Source organism: Pelecanus crispus, chromosome 3 (genome assembly GCF_030463565.1).
Source record: "Pelecanus crispus isolate bPelCri1 chromosome 3, bPelCri1.pri, whole genome shotgun sequence".
In the NCBI taxonomy this organism is placed as follows: Eukaryota; Metazoa; Chordata; class Aves; order Pelecaniformes; family Pelecanidae; genus Pelecanus; species Pelecanus crispus.
The window spans coordinates 128,796,347-128,813,560 of record NC_134645.1 but is presented as its reverse complement, the minus strand read 5'-3'; the positions used below and the strand labels follow the sequence as shown (position 1 = coordinate 128,813,560).

General features: G+C 47.3%; 2 protein-coding genes across 2 annotated transcripts; both read right to left on the bottom strand.

Annotated features, from left to right (window-relative positions):
- Positions 1–4,157: 4,157 nt before the first annotated feature.
- On the bottom strand, positions 4,158–6,516 carry LOC142593248 (gallinacin-4-like). Its single transcript, XM_075707752.1, has 2 exons — positions 6,459–6,516; positions 4,158–4,288 (listed from the first exon to the last, which is right to left on the bottom strand). Exons 1-2 carry the CDS (start codon positions 6,514–6,516, stop codon positions 4,158–4,160), a joined length of 189 nt encoding a protein of 62 aa, XP_075563867.1.
- Positions 6,517–14,584: 8,068 nt separating this feature from the next.
- DEFB1 (defensin beta 1) lies at positions 14,585–15,126 on the bottom strand. The gene is made up of 2 exons (XM_009491194.2): positions 15,072–15,126; positions 14,585–14,709 (listed from the first exon to the last, which is right to left on the bottom strand). Exons 1-2 carry the CDS (start codon positions 15,124–15,126, stop codon positions 14,585–14,587), a joined length of 180 nt encoding a protein of 59 aa, XP_009489469.1.
- Between the last annotated feature and the right edge of the window lie 2,088 nt (positions 15,127–17,214).

Here is a 17,214-nt window from a genome sequence, read left to right as displayed (position 1 = left end):
TGCATGTTTGGACAAAGCAGAAGGGCCATGGACCCAGTGGGTTGGTCTGACACTTTTCTAGGCAATGGATGTCCTCTTGCAGGGACTTACCTGTGACACAATGTTGGGAGCTATGGAGGGTCCAGGAGGAGGCTACTGGCTGTTGCTCTTCCAAGGTACCATCCTGCTTAGCACAACAGCTTGCCAATGCCTGCTGCTGTGTGTAAGGGGACTGAGGTGACACAGCTGAAACAAGAGCACTTGTCAACCCATACCAGGGGCAGGACTCAGCTGGCTACATGCAGATTTTTGCAGTGATGAAGCAGCTGGGCTGACCTCTTCACCTCCTACTCCTTCCACAGCAGATGCAGCACAAATCGCATCATCCTCATGGTGATGTCTGAAACAGGCATGGTGAATCCCACTTTAAAAATTCCTGTTTCTCTGCCATGGTCTATAAAGGGAACTTATCATGACTGGCTCTGACACAGATGTTTGTGTCATTGCCATCTAATATGAAGTGCAGATGAAACCACCCCAGATGACAGTGGCTGCTCTGTACAGACTTCCCATCTATTCACCAGTCCCTCCTGAAACAAGAAAACTGCTAATTCCACAGCCTGCTTCTAAGGAAACATTATTTCTGTTATTGTGATTACAAGAAGGACACTGGAAGTTGGTCACCTCCCATGATATTTTGGACTCATGCAAACCAACACTAAACCAGTCTGTTCCTGAGGCCAGCCATCTCAGCCTTACCCCTGGGTAGCTGCATTCAAGCTATATAAACAGGGCACTGGTCCTGCCCCATACACACCCAAGTCCTCCGTGAACATTTGTGTGTGCTCACCTTGAGGTAAGACTGAGCTCACAATGTCCTGCTCCACATTCATCATCTCTATGATGGATGTCAGTCCACACTGAGCAGCTGTGACTGAGAAAAAATACTATGGAAAAGAGAGACCCAGACAGTGCTGCTAGCACTGATGTGCCTCCAGTGAGGTGCTGGGAGCGTCTGTCTTCTCCAGTGAAGCTTCATGTGCAAAGAGGGCTGCTGGGGTACTGGGGTGAGCAGATCTTTTATTCTTCATGCCTTTGTGCCATAAAGCGATGTCCTCTCTCAGACCTGCACAGAGAGAGAGGGGCTGTGCTAGAGGAGTGACAGCAGTACATTGGGGGATGTAGTAGAGTCCTAGTGCACAAACTGTGATTTTGCATGACCATCCATTCCACCGAGGGCTTGGTGTGTATCTGAAATGAGCTTTAGATGCTGCATACCCTTGTATCTAGCCATGGCATGGACAGTCCCACTCACCAGTTCTGGTGCTATCTGTCTGGTATTTTCTCTTCCACCCTCGGCAGTGTGTCTACCTCCTGGGAAAAGCTGTGAGATGAATTCAAACATGCGCAGAGTGCTGGAGAGATGGAATTGGGTTAAGAAGCAGGGAGATGTGCAGCATGGATCCTAGGGGGTGAGGTATCAGCCTGTGTTTCACTCTAAGCTGGCTCTTGAAGCCATTCCCCAGCGATAAATGCAAGGGCAGCTATTTGTGGCAGTGAGCTAAAAGCGTGCTGATACGGCATTCTGCATGATGCTGGCTACAGACACTGGATTGTCTCCAGAATGTCTCTAAAATAACAAGGGCTGAACCCTCTCTGCAAGGTCCTCAGTCGTTGAGCAAAACATCTTGTGCCTTTCAAGTTTGTGAAAGAAACACTCACCTATTGTGGATTGTGCAAAACTTCTTAGGACATAAACTGTAAATTGTTGGTTTGGTTCTACTTGGCAACTTCCTCAGGTCTCCATCCAGGGTAATCCCTGCGAGGTGGCCGTTGGCCCAGTTTCCTGCCCTTCACAAGGCTGTGGTTTCAATGGTGGCAGAGTCATTTGCAGAAGCATCTGCTTGGAAGGGAGGCCAGATGCTTTGCCACAAATGGCAAGCTCGGGGCCTCGAGTCAGTCCTTTGCATGCAGGCACTTGGGTTGGTTGTTTCCCTTAAAAGCCAAGTGCAAGGTCCTGCACCTGGGACGGGGCAACCCCCGGTATCCATACAGCCTGGGGGTGAAGGGATGGAGAGCAGCCCTGCGGAGAAGGACTTGGGGGTGCTGGGGATGAAAAGCCGGACACGAGCCGGCAATGTGCGCTGGCAGCCCAGAAAGCCAACCCCATCCTGGGCTGCATCCCCAGCAGCGTGGCCAGCGGGGCGAGGGAGGGGGCTCTGCCCCTCTGCTCCGCTCTGCTCAGCCCCCCCTGGAGCCCTGCGCCCAGCTCGGGGGCCCTCAGCACCGCACAGACAGGGACCTGTTGGAGCGGGGCCAGAGGAGGCCACAGAAATGGTCCGAGGGCTGGAGCAGCTCTGCTCTGAGGCCAGGCTGGGAGAGCTGGGCTTGTGCAGCCTGGGGAAGAGAAGGCTGCGGGGAGACCTTCCTGCGGCCCTGCACTGCTGGAAGGGGCTGCAGGAAAGGTGGGGACAGGCTTTGGAGCAGGGCCTGTTGTGACAGGACAAGGAATAATGGTTTTAAACTGAAGAAGAATAGATTTAGACTGGATATAAGGGAGAAATTTTTTACACTGAGGGTGGTGAGGCAGTGGCACAGGTTGCCCAGAGAGGTGGGAGATGCCCCATCCCTGGCAACATCCCAGGCCAGGTTGGCCGGGGCTCTGAGCACCCTGCTCTGGTTGAAGCTGTCCCTGCTCACTGCAGGGGGGCTGGACTAGGTGACCTTTAAAGGTCCCTTCCCACCCAAAGCATTCTGTGATTCTTTGATTCTATGATTAGTGCTCCTACCCTTGCTGAGCATCCCTAAGTGCTGCCCTTCACACAGGCCACGGGAGAGCTGAGGTCAGTTCCCCCTGTATTTCAGAGATCCATGTATTCCTCTTACCCCCAAAAGGTGTTCCCTAAGAGCAGCTAGCCCAGCCTGGCCATGTTTGCTGTTAAATTCCCCCATCCAGACTGATGTTTCAAAAGGTCCTTGGCCTGTGCTAAGCCCCAGGACTATTTTGGCACAATGCTCATTGACCTGGGCTCAGTCCCTGGCGATACCTGGGCAGGACTCAGGAGACAGCGTGAGCACAGGACGGTTGTGAACAGGCTGGGGTTGCTCTGCTTTGGAGGCTGAGCTTGCCTGTACTGCTCTTCTGGACTGCCAGCTGGTCTCAGGGAAGAAAACAATCTACCGCCTGCAGCCACGGAGTGCGAGCCCAAAGGTTGACTTCTCCGCACAAGGACGTCCTGACCGTGCAAGAGCAGTGGCAGAGACAGGAGCCCACTGAGCAACCTGCACCTTCTCAGTTTTCTATCAGGGTTCAGGGCAGGACAGGAGAAACCTCTTGGAAGAGGAGAGATTGAAGTAGCAGGGATACTGGCTTTCCATACATTTTGTCCAATCGTCTTAAGCAATGTCGTAGGTCTAACTCTGATCTCCCGATTTGCTATCACAACTGGTACGAATTTTGCAGATTTACTACACATTTACAACAGCCAAAATAATGAAGGGTAAAACCAAGCTTCAAATCTTAACATGGGGTCACCTGCCTCCTTTTGTTCTCCTCAGTGTCTCCTTCTTAATTTTCATAACAAAACAGGATGCTGTTCCCAGGTCTTAAAGCTCTGGACTAGGAGGTGGGAAAGTCTTCAGAGCAGAGGTGCTATGAAGCATCAGTCCAGAGAAGATTTTCGTGCTCCCTACAGAAACGGTGACTGACCCCAGCTTTGGTCACGGCAGAGGATTCCTTGCAGGCACGGGTGGAGAACGTGCCAGCACTCATTCAATCAGCAACCCAAGAGGAGAAAATATTTTGGTAAACTAAGCATTCCTGGTAGGTTTAACCTGATTTCAGAATTCTTGCTCAAATGTCTAAAGGCAAATAACACTTCTAGAGAAAAGAATGACACCACCACACACAGCTGCCAAACAACCTCCCCAGATCTTGCATTTATTGAAAGAAGAATGACAAATTCTTGATAACCGGTACAATGGTTCCCTGAATCCATCCATGTGAGAAGCGATCATCCCCAGATCCCTGGAGATCCTGTGCAATTAGCCACACTACAACCTACATAAAGGAAAGAATGTTTCAGGGTTTTCAGGCCTATGTTGATGTGGAAAATCCCGCTACACAGGACTTAACCGAAAATTTGGAAAGTCATCTTTGCCCTGCTTAAATCCTAAACTTACCATTTACAGCAAGAATACCCCAAACGACACTGTCCCAGATAAGTGTTGCCACGAGGGCACTGCCCAGGGAAGCAGAAAGTCCCGCGATATCCACATCGCATAAAAGGTTTTTGAGGTTTTGCAAAGCCTGTACCATAAAAAAAAAAAAAAAAAAAAAAAAAAAAGAAAGCAGGAGACAGTTGTTTCTGTCAGGGTTTTGCATTTTACTAAATTTCTGTGCACTGACACCATGCCACACGGGTGCCCAAAGTCATGACAATCCTAATGCAACCCTCAGAGGAGGAGGTCTATGGGCAGAATAATCAAGCAAATGATCTAATCCCTTCTTCGGATGTAAGAATTGTGTCTCCAGGCTCAGGACTCCCTTAGGAACTCAGATTTCAGGGACGGACACCAGAGACCTGATAGAAAACAGTAAGTGGACACTTACCAGCTCTTAAAGTCTTGTAGGTCACAATTAAGGAGAGATGCACCAGCTCAGCTGGAAGGCTGCCACTTCTAGGGGCAGAAAGATGAGGATTTCTGTGCGTCTGGATTTCCATAGATTTGGCCTATTTCCCTCCCTATAAATTTCACCCATGTCTCGAAACAGGTCCTGGTGTCTAGCAGTCCATATAGATGGCCCCTGTACACGGACAAACCCAGCAATGCGCGCCGCACGACCACTTCCATGCTAGTGAACACAGCACGCCAGGTATTGCCCTCTGGGTCTGAGGCCAAGCAGCGTGGCATTGCTCTTATCTACATGGCTAAATTTTCTTCCCCGTTAAAATAGGATATCCACGTTCAAACTGCCTTTTGGGAATGGCCACCAACCTGTGCTATTCCCAGAGCAGTTTTTTTATCTGTCACAGTGCTAGTTGTCAGGGGTCAAAATAACCCCAGGGAACAGACTACCAATTAGGCAGCATGTTGCCTGGCCCTGCTTGGGTGATTAACAGAGATGTAGCCTGGCAGGCTGATGCATTCTGGATGCAGCTGATTGACTGCACACGAACCAATTAATTCCAGTTTCACAGCTCATCCGTGCAACCGCACTAAGTCCAGCGTAACCAGAAAGCGGGGAGCTTGTTTCAGCAAACAGACCATGGATATTACACATGTGCAGTAGATCCAGTGCATCCCTGGTGTGTCGGATTCACAGCACGTGAGTTTTGTGGTGCATGCACACACAGCAGTACCCAGAAAATCCCAGGCAGCAATAAAGGAGTGCTGGGAAGGCTGAATAAAACACTTCTGGTCCCAAACTATCTGTCTGTGGGATATTGCAGAGATGATTGCGAGCAGTCTCAGCTCTCAGATACACTTTCTTCCAGATAAATTTCTTGCTTTACCATACCCAGAAGATAGGTCTTACTGAAAACAGCCCAAATGTCCACCTGTGTATCTGTATGTTTAATAAGGACATGAAACAACCGTTCTGGTCCAGACCAAAGGAACACTTTGCCCAATATCCTGCCTATGACAACTGCCGTAAGTAGAGGCCCAGGTAAGAATAAGATCAGGCAAGTATATATGACACTTCTCCCATGGTCCTGGTCTTCTGCAATTCATCACAGTTTTTTCCCCATCCTCACTCCTCAGAGGGCACTTTCCATCCTATTCCCACAGAGATCAACCCCAAAATTCCGCTGGCACTTGTTTGTGCATGCAGTGCCCTGCACTGTAATTGTGCCATTTTCAGGGATGGTGTTTAAACACAGTCCCTTTTTCTGGACAATAAACTGGGTTTTGGGTTCCAGACTCCTTTGCATGCCCCCAACAGGCACAGCCTAACACCACCACTTACGGTTGCACAGGTTTCTCCACCGAGCAGAAGCTACCAGTTGCATTTTAATTTTAACTCGCAATCTTCTGCCTCCCCACCCCAAGTACAAGGTCCTGAAGCAAAAGATATTTGGAGAGCATGGGGACAGTTTCCTTTTTTTTCTGTGTGGCTTAAGAATATTTGATTATGAGTGGTTTGTTGTAGGGCAACCCAGAGACAAAGTGATTTAAGTATAAGAGTCTGCGAGGTTTAATGGGGAAAATGCTGGCACTGAATGGTACTTTTGGAGTTGCCCCTAAGTGCTTTCAACTCAGACTGGATTTTCAGAGGAGTAGCAAAGGCACTGAATTGATGGTTGGAGTGTTTGCCTGCTAATTTCACGTATCATCTGTAATCTGCCTACAAGTTTTGATGATGTATGTGAAGATTCTTTGCAGTCCCCTTGGCTACTTCCCAAAGGGGACAGGAGACCTTTATAAGACACCAGTACCTCCTTCTATACAGCCCTTCGTCTTCATTTACACCTTACCTGCAGCTCCATGAGATGCCACCAAGAGGAAAGCAAAGAGAAAGGAAAGGATTTTCATGGCAGAGGGTGGACTGGGAACTCCCGTCACTACAGAGAAAGGAGACCAAGACATTAATTAGAGGGTTGTCCCTCCACAATCATAGTGGGCTGAGAAGTGACACACAGAAATGTTCTTCAAGACCAAGTGTTATCTAGAAAAGGTGTTACACGCTTTCTTTATAATAATGTCTATTGACGTAAGGGTTCCCTGGAGCATACATAGGATCGTGGCACAGGAAGAAACCTCCATGCAGAAAGATACAATTTTAAATCCCCTTTTAATTAATGTATTAATTAACCAGGTACTTATCCTAGGTTGCTTCATACTTTGCAATACATTGCAAAAAATTTTATTTGCCTTATGGAAGTTAAAGCTGTTAATTCAGAAAGAATAATAAGACAATTTTTGCTATCAAAAAAGCCCAGTGTGTGTTCTCAAGCTTTTCTAAAAAAAAAAAAAAAAAAACAAAAAACCACCAGAAAAAGTTCCTTCACAGTTACGGAAAAATCCAGCTTCTCCCTATTCTTGCTTAGAGGCTGTTGCCTCTCCTTCACCTCAAGAATTACATGATTTCCAGCATAAATTTCTGAGTGTTTGTGCTTCCTCTCAGCTCTCTTCCTGCAGCCAACAAAAACTTTTCTCCCTTAGCAATATTTGAAATCTCTAGCACTGATGCTTGATAGACTGGAGGCACTGCACAGTTAAGGCTATAACAGTGAAATGCGGCTATACATGAAAGATATAAAGTCTCCAGCCCATTTAAGAAGGACAGAACTTTTTTAAGAGAGGCTGAATAATGAGAAGATTTTGGTTGTTACCAGGTAAGAGGAGGCTCTAGGTTGGAACAGTCCTTGGATCAGTGTCAGCCACCCAGATGCATTAAGATGAAGGAGCAGAAGTTGGCTTTATGCTGTTTCTGGAGGGTGGTGAAGGATGGTTGCTCTTCACAGCCTTCTGGTGGCCAATCAGACAATCCCTGCAGCTTTGGGGAGCATCATGGAGGTCCAATGAATCCTCTCCGTTACTATCCTCCTATGAGGAACCGAGGTATTGCTTTCAAAATATTGCAGCATCGCTTCGGGAAATGTGCTGAGCTGCATGCAAACTGCCTTGGGCCACCTCTGTTTGTGCAATGTGTTCGGCCACAGCAGCTCACTCAAGGTTTCTGCGCCATATATCCTGTGCTTGCCCGCTGAGGCTTGGTGGTAGTTACTCTCCAGTATGATAAAAATAGCTGTACAGGCTGCCATGCTCCTGGATGGCCATTCTGTACAGCTCATTTGGAAGCTGATGCTGTGTGATGGGATCCCTCGGTGAAATGGTGCACAGTGGGGTCTGGTGGGATTTACCTAGCTGATGTCCACTCAGATGCCCACAGAGCAGGTATCTTGCAAAGTCATGCCCCTCATTCACAAATTTTGGTCCCTGTGGCATAGAAGAAAGTCATAAACTTGAAACTATCTTGAAGCTGCTCGGTTCAGGTAGGCTTCAGGATTAGCACGAGCAGCACCAGTTGTTACTCAATTTAACTGCTCTTTGAGCACAGAAGGATTTGCTACTTCATGGTCATGTCTCTGCTAGGGAGCTAACCTGCACCAGGTTTATCTCCAGGCCAAAAGGCAGTCTAGCCATGTCTGTACTATTAAACTTAGCCTCCAGCATGGATTGGCTTCACCTACATTGCCCGCTGGGAATGGTCCCTGGTCTCTGCCAGCTTTTAGACTGCGTCTGGAAATTGCAGGGAGGGCGCAAGAGCCAAGCTTGTGCCAGGGTCAGCTCTATGGCTAAATTATGGAAAGATGTTGGGCCTAAGCTTGCCTTTGCTCTTGTAACTTAAAAAGAAAAGAAAAAAAAGTAGATTTTAATATAATGTCAGCCAGTCATTTGAGGGATATGCAATGATTTCTAGCTCTAGGTATTAATTTTGCCTTCTCCAGCAATGCATTTCAGGTTTTGACGAGGGTAGTCATGTGTATGTGAGTGTTATTAACGAACTAGCTAGTTATTTCATTTACCAAATAAATCCCAGCAGTAATTTATCCTTAAATGCCCATAGCTGTCTAGTGAGGAAACACTGTCTCCACCTATTTTCAGAGGTTTTTGTATTAATTCCTTACAAATGTGAAAAATATGTCACCATAAAAAGAAAAATAATCATCAGCTAGAATTAGGTTAAAAAGAACTGCATTAAATGGGAAATTAGTGTTTCTGGGGAAATTCAGAAAGAGGATTAATGAGCTGTCATTAATATTACATCATTTCTGCTGTTGGAAGGGAAAATTTGGAGAGTTCTCTCTATTTTGATTAAGAACATGAAAAAGATTGGCAATAGAGAATGGTAGGAAAAAAGTGAAAAAGTAAAACAGAAATCTAATAGTTCTGAGTAAAAAAAGAAAAAAAGGGAAAGGTGGTTTGTTTTTTTTTTTAACTTTTGCACCAAAAAAAATTCAGTGCTAATTACCTGCACCATATGTAAGACATTTTAGGCCACATCTATTTATGGAAATCATTACTAGAACCACCCCAATGACATGATGTTTTAAATCTTGTTTTTCATTTTCCTTCATGCTGGTTTTCCAGGGATCTTCCTCTTTGGTATGAGCCCTGGTCAGCCTGAACAAGAAACTGATGCTAGGTGAAGTCAGACATGGGCAGGAGTTTGCATTTATTCTTCTGTAGTTTCTGCTGCTGTTGCTCTACCTTTCCAAGCAGATACTGGAGCAACAGTTGCTGTCTTCTGTATGTCAAGGAGTAGGCATAAGGACTGTCACGTGCTTGGATGCTCCCAATACCATACACCTGGAAAGGACCTGCAAGTCTATGCCTGCTTTCCTCAGTTAACTTGAGGAGTCTGACAACACTGCTTATCGTTTGCACTTGAGCGGGGTGGTGTCACCAGGCTGAGGCACAGAGAGACAAAAGAGAGGAGAACCAGTTTTTGGGTCCCGCACAGGACCTCAAAGTGTGTCTCTGACACAGAGGTGCAAAGGCATCTTCCATGTTGTGTGATGCCCATAGGCAGAGCTTGGCCAGAAGCTCAGGGGCAGATATATAGGTTGTGCAATCCTTCATTAGAGGAGATGATAAGTTCATCCCTGCTGTCTTACAGCGCAGCCTCCTGGACCTCTGCAATATTGCCAGAGTTGAGAAGAATGCAATCCCTGCCTCTACTGGCAGATTTTCCAGTGTGCCTCTCAGGTAGTAAAGAAGGGAAAGCCTCCTTCTACCCGAATTTTCTGGTATCTAGCAGGATTAGACCTTGGGAACTTTTGGCAATGGGCTATCAAGAAGAGGAAGGCTAGAAGATCGCCACCATTTCCTTTTGGTGAGTTTTTCCATGCTCAGCCATGGATGGGTTTTGGTCTTCATGATGTCAGAAGTTGGTGCAATGATTTCAGCAGAGTTTCTTCTGATTTACACCTCTCAGCATAGTGAAGAGCAGAATATAGTCTTAAACTGTAGAAGACGTTACTCTGGTTACATTCGCCATTTTAGAATGAATATATTTGCTCCTCATCTCTCTCCAAATGCAGAGGTTTTTATAGACCTCAAGGCTAACCTAGTTGTGGTTAAAGCTTTCTTTGCTGCCTGCCCTGGGCAGTTTCTGCACCTCCAAGAGCATGAATCAGTAGCTTGGGTCTCGTGAGTGATGAGTCTGTCAACACTCAAGTGTCACAGTTGGCCAAACAGGGACTTACTGGGGTAACAACTCTGCAAAGCAAAGCCATCTGATGAGAGATGCTCCAGAGAGCAACTGAATTAATTAAATAGTTAATGAATTGAGTATGGAAAGGATTTCAGCCTCCCAACAAAAGCCAAAGCCCATGGAGGCTTGTATCAATGGGCACCCGACTCACAAAAGCTGAGGGATGTGTGAGCAATCCCACTGGGGTGTTTCCCAGAGGTTTCTCCATGAGAAAGCTCTCAGCACCTGAAGTCCCCGCTGTCACCTTTACACGGGCATTGCCATGAAGCAGGTCAGGCCATGGGCTCTTCCAAGAGCTGCATATTTTTGTTCACAGCTCATAACTGAGGAGAAAAATGGTTTACAGAGTCGTTGCTTGCAATTAAACACCACAGTCAGAAGCATATTGCCACTGGCCTGGCTCCAGACACTGCTCACCATCCCTTGCCCATCTGAACGTTGGTTTTCTTTCTTTGCAACCCCTGTCCATGCTTTCTCTTTGCTTCTCTTTGCCTCCTCTTTCTATGCCTTCCCTGCTGTTCAGGGAGAGCATGTGAGCCTGGGCACTATCCGAGGGCAAGTGCTCCCATTTTGCCCCAGCATCCATAATTGCAAAAGCAGGATGTTGCAGGGGACATCCTTGCCCATCCTTACCCATGTAAGGACCTGCTGTCTGTGATTTGCCTAACCCTTTTCGGGCCTACTGGTATTTTCTACCTCCACAGCCTCCTGTGCCAGCAACGTCCAGAAATTCACTGCCTATGCTCAGCAATTTTATTATTATTATAGCCTTTACTACCTTGCCATGGACAGAGTGTACTGAGCTACAGCATACCACCCCTAAGTACCCTCCTATTCCTTTCTCATCAAGGACTCCCGCAATGGTTTCCTGCTTTCCATGCATTTACTGACATTTCTACTATCAGTTCATGTGTCTGTTGCAAAGGCATCTTCACTTTCCTTTTTAGCCCTCTTTCCTACTTGAATCTGGCCTGCCACACTTTATGGGAGTTGCCGTTCTCCTCTGTCAGCTGTTTGTTCACCACTGAGCTCCTCCCTTCAAGAGCCTCCCTTGACCTACCCTTCGTGCCCTGCAGAGTTTTTTCTTAGACCTCTTTGTTTTCTTTCCCAGTCAAAGCAAATATGTTACTGAGGTTTCTAGCACAGCCTTTTAAAGATCTTTCAGGCCATCTGCAGGCTTCTTGCTCCTCTGGACTACTCCTTTTGGTGCTTTTCTTTCCTCATTTTTGCTTTTTTGAGATTAGATATTCACATGTTAAATGCATTTGGTCCCAGAACACGGTTAAGCCTAACTGTACTGTGGTCACTTTTACAGAGTGGCTCTCTCACAAACAACTTTTGAATTAGGTCCTTTGCACCACTCATGACCAAATCCAGGAAGGCAACTCTTCTTGTGGGTGCCAGGACTAGTTGTTCTAAGAATCACCCTTTTACTGCCATAAAAACTTGATCTCTGCATCTCCTAACATCATGCACAATCACCCCTCACAACCGCTCTGCTGCTTCGCATCGAGCAGGGGAATGATCTGCAAAAGATGTGATCGGCTATCTGGGTCCATCAGGGAGGGACTATTGCTTAAATCCTTCTCTAAGGTGTTGAGAAATATTTGCAGCTAGGGTGTGTAGCAAAACACGGGTTGAAACAGATGCACACATGTGAGGGTCGGTTGGGTCAATGCGATACCATCTGTAGGCAAGCCAAGACTCCCTTTGCCTTCGCTACCTCCTCTCCTACCCACAGGGGCAGTGCTAATTGGGGCACATAGTCGTGCCAGTGGTTTTGATGCTCCTGTCCACTGGATGAGTAAAGCATAGGCTGCCCAGTCTTGTCGGGCTTCACTGAGCCTCAGATTGTGAAGCCTCTTCAAACAATGAAGGCATTTCCAGCTCAGTATAGCCATGACTCTTACATTCTCCATCTTTCCCATGGAGTTAATCTTCCCAAGTTCTGTGAAGAAGAGATTTTTCCATGCCTGCCCCATGATAGCCATGACATGGCTATTCAGATTTCTGGGATGTGGTGTCCAGCAATCATGCTCTACACCAAAGGATCAATTGTCCCCAGTTGTTGGTCACAATTAAGAATGATTTTGCATGCTATTTTGTTAATGATGCCTGCATTTATTTTCAAAGGGGATAAACAATTTAGGATGTCAGAGCACAACTCCCAAGATCTTTCTGCTCCTCCTGTCTGTGGGTGACCAGGAGGCAAGGACCTTGCTGACACTTCCCTGTTCTACACCCCAGTTTCTTCATCAGTGCAACATGAGTAGCAATCCTTGCATACTCTGTAAAGCACTTGATTTCCTAATTGCAGTAATTATACAACCACTGAGGAGTCTCACTTATTATTCCTGAAAGACAGCCCCGTGACAGTCACCACAACTTTTTGGCATACCACCAAATACCTGCTTTTTGCTATTATTATTTCTTAGTCCTGAAGTAAAAGGGTTACAATTAATCCTGGGTGGAAGAGAGCGGCTTAATTACAACAGTAGGTACCTTCTGTTTGCTTGGCTACCTCCCAGGGGTGGTGCAAGCCTCAGTTCATGAGTACAAAGGACTTTCAAATCACTAGATGGAAGGAGTGATTAAGGTTCAAATAGCACCTTTGGGCTTGGAGAGCTTGATTATTATTAATGACTTTTTTCTTTGGCAGTGGCAACATGCTATGCAATAATGTCAGCTGCAGTGCATTTGCAGGACTAGCTGTGCCTGGAGAAGCTGCTACACCAAAAGTACCGCAGATGTCTGATGAGATTTTTTCAAGCCATCTACCTGGGCTGAACAAATCTGAGCTCCCTGATTGCAGAGTTAATCAAACCTCCTCTTGACTTGGGCTCAGGTAGGAGATGACCTAGAAAACCTTTCCCAGGTTTTGGAGATGCCTGCCGATGAGATGTGGCTGGATATAAGATCCACAGGACCTAGGCCCTACACCTCAGAAACTGGAGGGATTGAAACACTCCTCACCAATGAATTGTTTAAAGCACTTTATGTTATCATTCATGCTTTATTAGATATTTACACAACTCAAATAGTTTGTGAACCACAGTCTCTTTGGACACAGCAAATATGGGTTAGAGGAGAGAAAAAGAGCACAGATCGCTTCAATACTGGAAGGCTGAGATATTTTGCAGAGCCTGCAAGAGAGCAGCAGAAGATCCCTGAAGACTTCAGCTTCCGACCCTTGCTGTATCACAACAGAGGTCAAATGAGAGTTGACCAGACCTACCCTCCAGAACAGGGTCTGAATTGGCTAGATGTCCTCTGAGAAGCTGGACAGATGACCGAGCCAGGACAGCATCTTCTGAGGATACAGAATGGGAAAGGTGAAAGATAAAAGACCTTCTCTTGAGATGATTATAAGGGGATATGGGAAATAAATACTCTTATGGAAGAGAAAAGGGGTCCTACAGGGAAGCTGGGAAAATGAGGGTTGTATTTTACATTTACCCATCTGTTCAGGAAAGACAGCCATCCTGCATGGAGAAGGTGGGCAAGTTAACAGACATGAACAAAAATGTTTTTAAATATTACATTGGCAGGAGCAACTCAGTGCCCCAGGGGAGAGACAAGGTCTGGCCAGAGGAGCTGGGACCTCACCATGCAGGATCTGCCTGGTGAGGATGAAGGCAGAGAGACAAATCACAGGCAGGGACAAGGTGGGAGAGAAAGCAGTGGTGTCCCTGCCCCGCACCCCTTTGGCATGTGGTGGGTGGAAAGGGCAATGCAGAAGTCCAAGAGCTGGAGGAAGGTCCCAGGGGCTGCACTGTCAGATTTTGCCTAGCACCAGCCCTCTACACCTCACCCGTCCATGGGCTCGACAAAGGTGAAGCAGCAGGGCAGTAACAGGGAGCCTCTTCCCAACTAAACTTCTTCAGTGGTTGGAAATCAGCCTCGTGCTCTCCCTTGGGGACACCAGGGTGGCAACCGAGGCCATCAGGGCTCTGTGGGTGGCTACCACAGGAGAGCATATGGGATGGGTGAGGTCTGCTATGGTATCTCAGCATAACATGGGACACATCACACTCTCCCCCAACATGAGGAGGAAATCTGCCAGATTCCCACCACAGAACTCCCTTGGCATGGAGAGGAGAGGAGCTGTCCAGTTTCAGGCTACCAGTTCAGCCCTGCCTTGGTGACAGTGGAGGGACAGGGTCCAGTGGATGAGAAGGTGCCACAGAGTGATTTCCCAGGTGTGGATACACGGGTGAAGAGCAGACACGAGGCCACATGCAAAAGTAACTTCCACCAGCTCTGAGGAAAGGCAGCACCAAAACCAACAGATACCCACATAAAGAAGGGCAAACTTACGCTACTGCTGCCACTGCTACTGATGCTACCGATGCTACCAGCCCCTGCATGGGCTGTGGGAAGTCACCATAAGGGCCTGCAGCACTTTGCCAGTCCATTGTAGCAGGTACCGGTGGCTCTCTTAAACAAGGGACACAGCAGGAATGAACACTTGCCCTTGGTCTTCCGACACATCACAGTGTCTGGCACTGATTGAGAAGAAGAGCCAGTCAGCTTATCTCTTTGGATTTGCGCACATGAGGAAAGCCTGTCCCCATGTTCGCAGCAGCTCAGTCTGCAGATAGCACAAGTGGCATCTCGGGGAGATCATCAACCTGCTGTTGAGTTTTGCTGTGATGTCTGAAAGCATTCATGAGTTCTGCGAACTGTGATGCTCTCTCCCCTTAGCACTGAAACGGCTAACTGGAGTTTGCTTACTCAATGCCAGGCAGGCAGGTTCAACACCCAAGTATCACATCAGCTGTGCATGTATCATGGGTTTTTCCTCATTTACAGAATCGCTCCCTGTTTCCCAAACACAAAAATGCACCTCGGTTGTATTTACACTAACCTGCAGCAGCGTGGGACACCACGAGGAGAAGCAGCAGCAGGAAGAGTACCTTCATAGCTTTGGCTGATATGGTGGAGTGTCCCCACAAAGCTGCTGAGACCAAGGGACACTGCAAGAGGAAGGAAGGAACCTGTATTTATAAGGCTTTGATGAACACGATCTGCAGGGATTTAGCAATCCTATTTGGATCCAAATAATATATTTAAAGGGTGCATGTTGTAACCTCTAATTACAAACTCTTGTGTAGATAGATACCACGACATGTCCCCACCCCGAAAGGAATTACCCTCTTAACACCAACACCTGCTGGCTCCCGTGTCTTGATCCGAAGCACCATCTCCACGAACAGCACAGACAGGCAGGTATTTCAGCAACCATTTAGCCAGAGCAATGACCACATGCACAAGGCCCAGTTCACTTCAAGGTATTTGCACACTCAAATCTTGATAAGATGCATCTTTGCCTCCAGAAATTCAGATTTTACACAAAAGGAATATTTGTTCCCATTTTAGACCCCAAAACAGATTGCCCAAAGCTACATAGAGACTGAATCCAGAATCAGTCCCACCAAGATGCTATACCTGTCTGTGTGCAGCTCCAGCAGCATGGCTAAGACATCTCTGCAACTCCTTGTGCTCCCTCTTCAAGAGGGGTTTAAGATATGAGAAGGTGGAGCAGAGGATCCCAAAAAATCACTTGAAGGCTGGAGAAACAGTTTTGCACGGAGGAGCCAGAGGACCTTCATTTGCTAAGCTCGCTAAATAAAATATGGAGAGGTGACTTCACCATCCTCTGGATGTAGCTTCACTGGAGACCTGAGGGGGTTTTTAGCGAGAGGCTCCTGGGTGCTGAGATCCAGCAGAGAAAAACACAGCCAAAGCAGTGGCTGGAAGGCAGCCAGAGCAACTGGGAGTTGGCAGACTGGGGAGGGTGGCTAGCCCTGGGAATACCTTCTGGAAGGCTTTCTGGCTTTTTCCTTCTCTGGTTAGCATTGTTTCAGGGTGGTAATGGCTCGTCTCGTGTGGCATGGGAATTTATTCCTGGCTTGGAACAAAGCCTTTGGGCAGGAGGAGGGACTGATTTTGTCATCAGTCACTTTGAGAAAAGGCAGTTGAGGCACCTCAGGGTGGCTCCTTCCTGGGAACGATGACGATGGAGGGCAGGTGGGGTGAGACGTTGAGGTTCACACGTCTTCTATGGGTGACAAGAAGGGTCACGCCACATCGCACCTGCGTGAACCCTTGCAGCTTTCTCACTGCTGGATTTGCAAGCAAAGATGGTTCTTCAAGAGCCCGCCCTCAGCTTTGGAAGAGACTTTGGTGCCCGTCAGAGGCTTAGTTGTGCTTTGCATGCAGAAAGTTGGGTTTTCTAGGAATAGGCCATTTGGCAGCCATGGTATTTGTTGCACTATAAACTGTGGAGGACAAGACTCGGAGGCAACCAAGACTGAGCTTCATTTGGCTCCAGAGCCCTCTTTACACCCCTAGCTTTATTAAAATGCTTCGCTGGAGCTGGGCCCAACAGCTCAACGTTGTTAGTTGACGAAACACTTTGCTGAATACAGGCATGGCAGCTGGAAAAGAGGAAAAGTAGGCTATCCCTTCCACCCGTGACTTATTTAACCCACTGGCCACCAAATCCAAACACTGGAGTTGAGGCTGCAAGGCTGCAAAGTTCTTACATGGTTGGTAAAAGCCAATGCTGGAGACCAAGGAGAGACCCTGGTGGTGCTCTCTCGAGGAGGGACAATCAGACAGTGGCGTCTCTGAGCAGTCTGGCTCCCTGTCCAGCAGCATATCCATGGCCCTGAGCACACACAGGATATTTAGTTCATTGCTCACATGCAAATATCAAAGAGGGCAGTTACAGAGCATGGGAGGGACAGGCATAATGTACAGGGGACCTATAGAGAACCCTGGAAACTGAGCTTTCGTATTTCAAAACGTCCCCGTTCCAGGACTCATCTGAAAGGGTGAGAAATTTTCCTCCTGTTAAGCAACAGAGTCCAGGCTTAGTTCCCAAGATTGCAAAGAAACTCGCTGAAATTTCAAAAAACAACACTAAATGCATGAAAGCCCCCAGACACATGTACATCCTTACAGCCCAGCTGATGCACAAACCTTTGGGAACTTCCTGCAGGATT

Excerpts from the sequence above, each read along its gene's own strand:
- LOC142593248 (XM_075707752.1), bottom strand. The coding sequence starts at position 6,516 with ATGAAAATCCTTTCCTTTCTCTTTGCTTTCCTCTTGGTGGCATCTCAT. Across the intron at positions 4,289-6,458 it reads GGCATCTCATGGAGCTGCAG|GCTTTGCAAAACCTCAAAAA; the intron begins GTAAGGTGTAAA and ends TTTATGGTACAG.
- DEFB1 (XM_009491194.2), bottom strand. The coding sequence starts at position 15,126 with ATGAAGGTACTCTTCCTGCTGCTGCTTCTCCTCGTGGTGTCCCACGCT. Across the intron at positions 14,710-15,071 it reads GGTGTCCCACGCTGCTGCAG|TGCCAGACACTGTGATGTGT; the intron begins GTTAGTGTAAAT and ends CTTCTCAATCAG.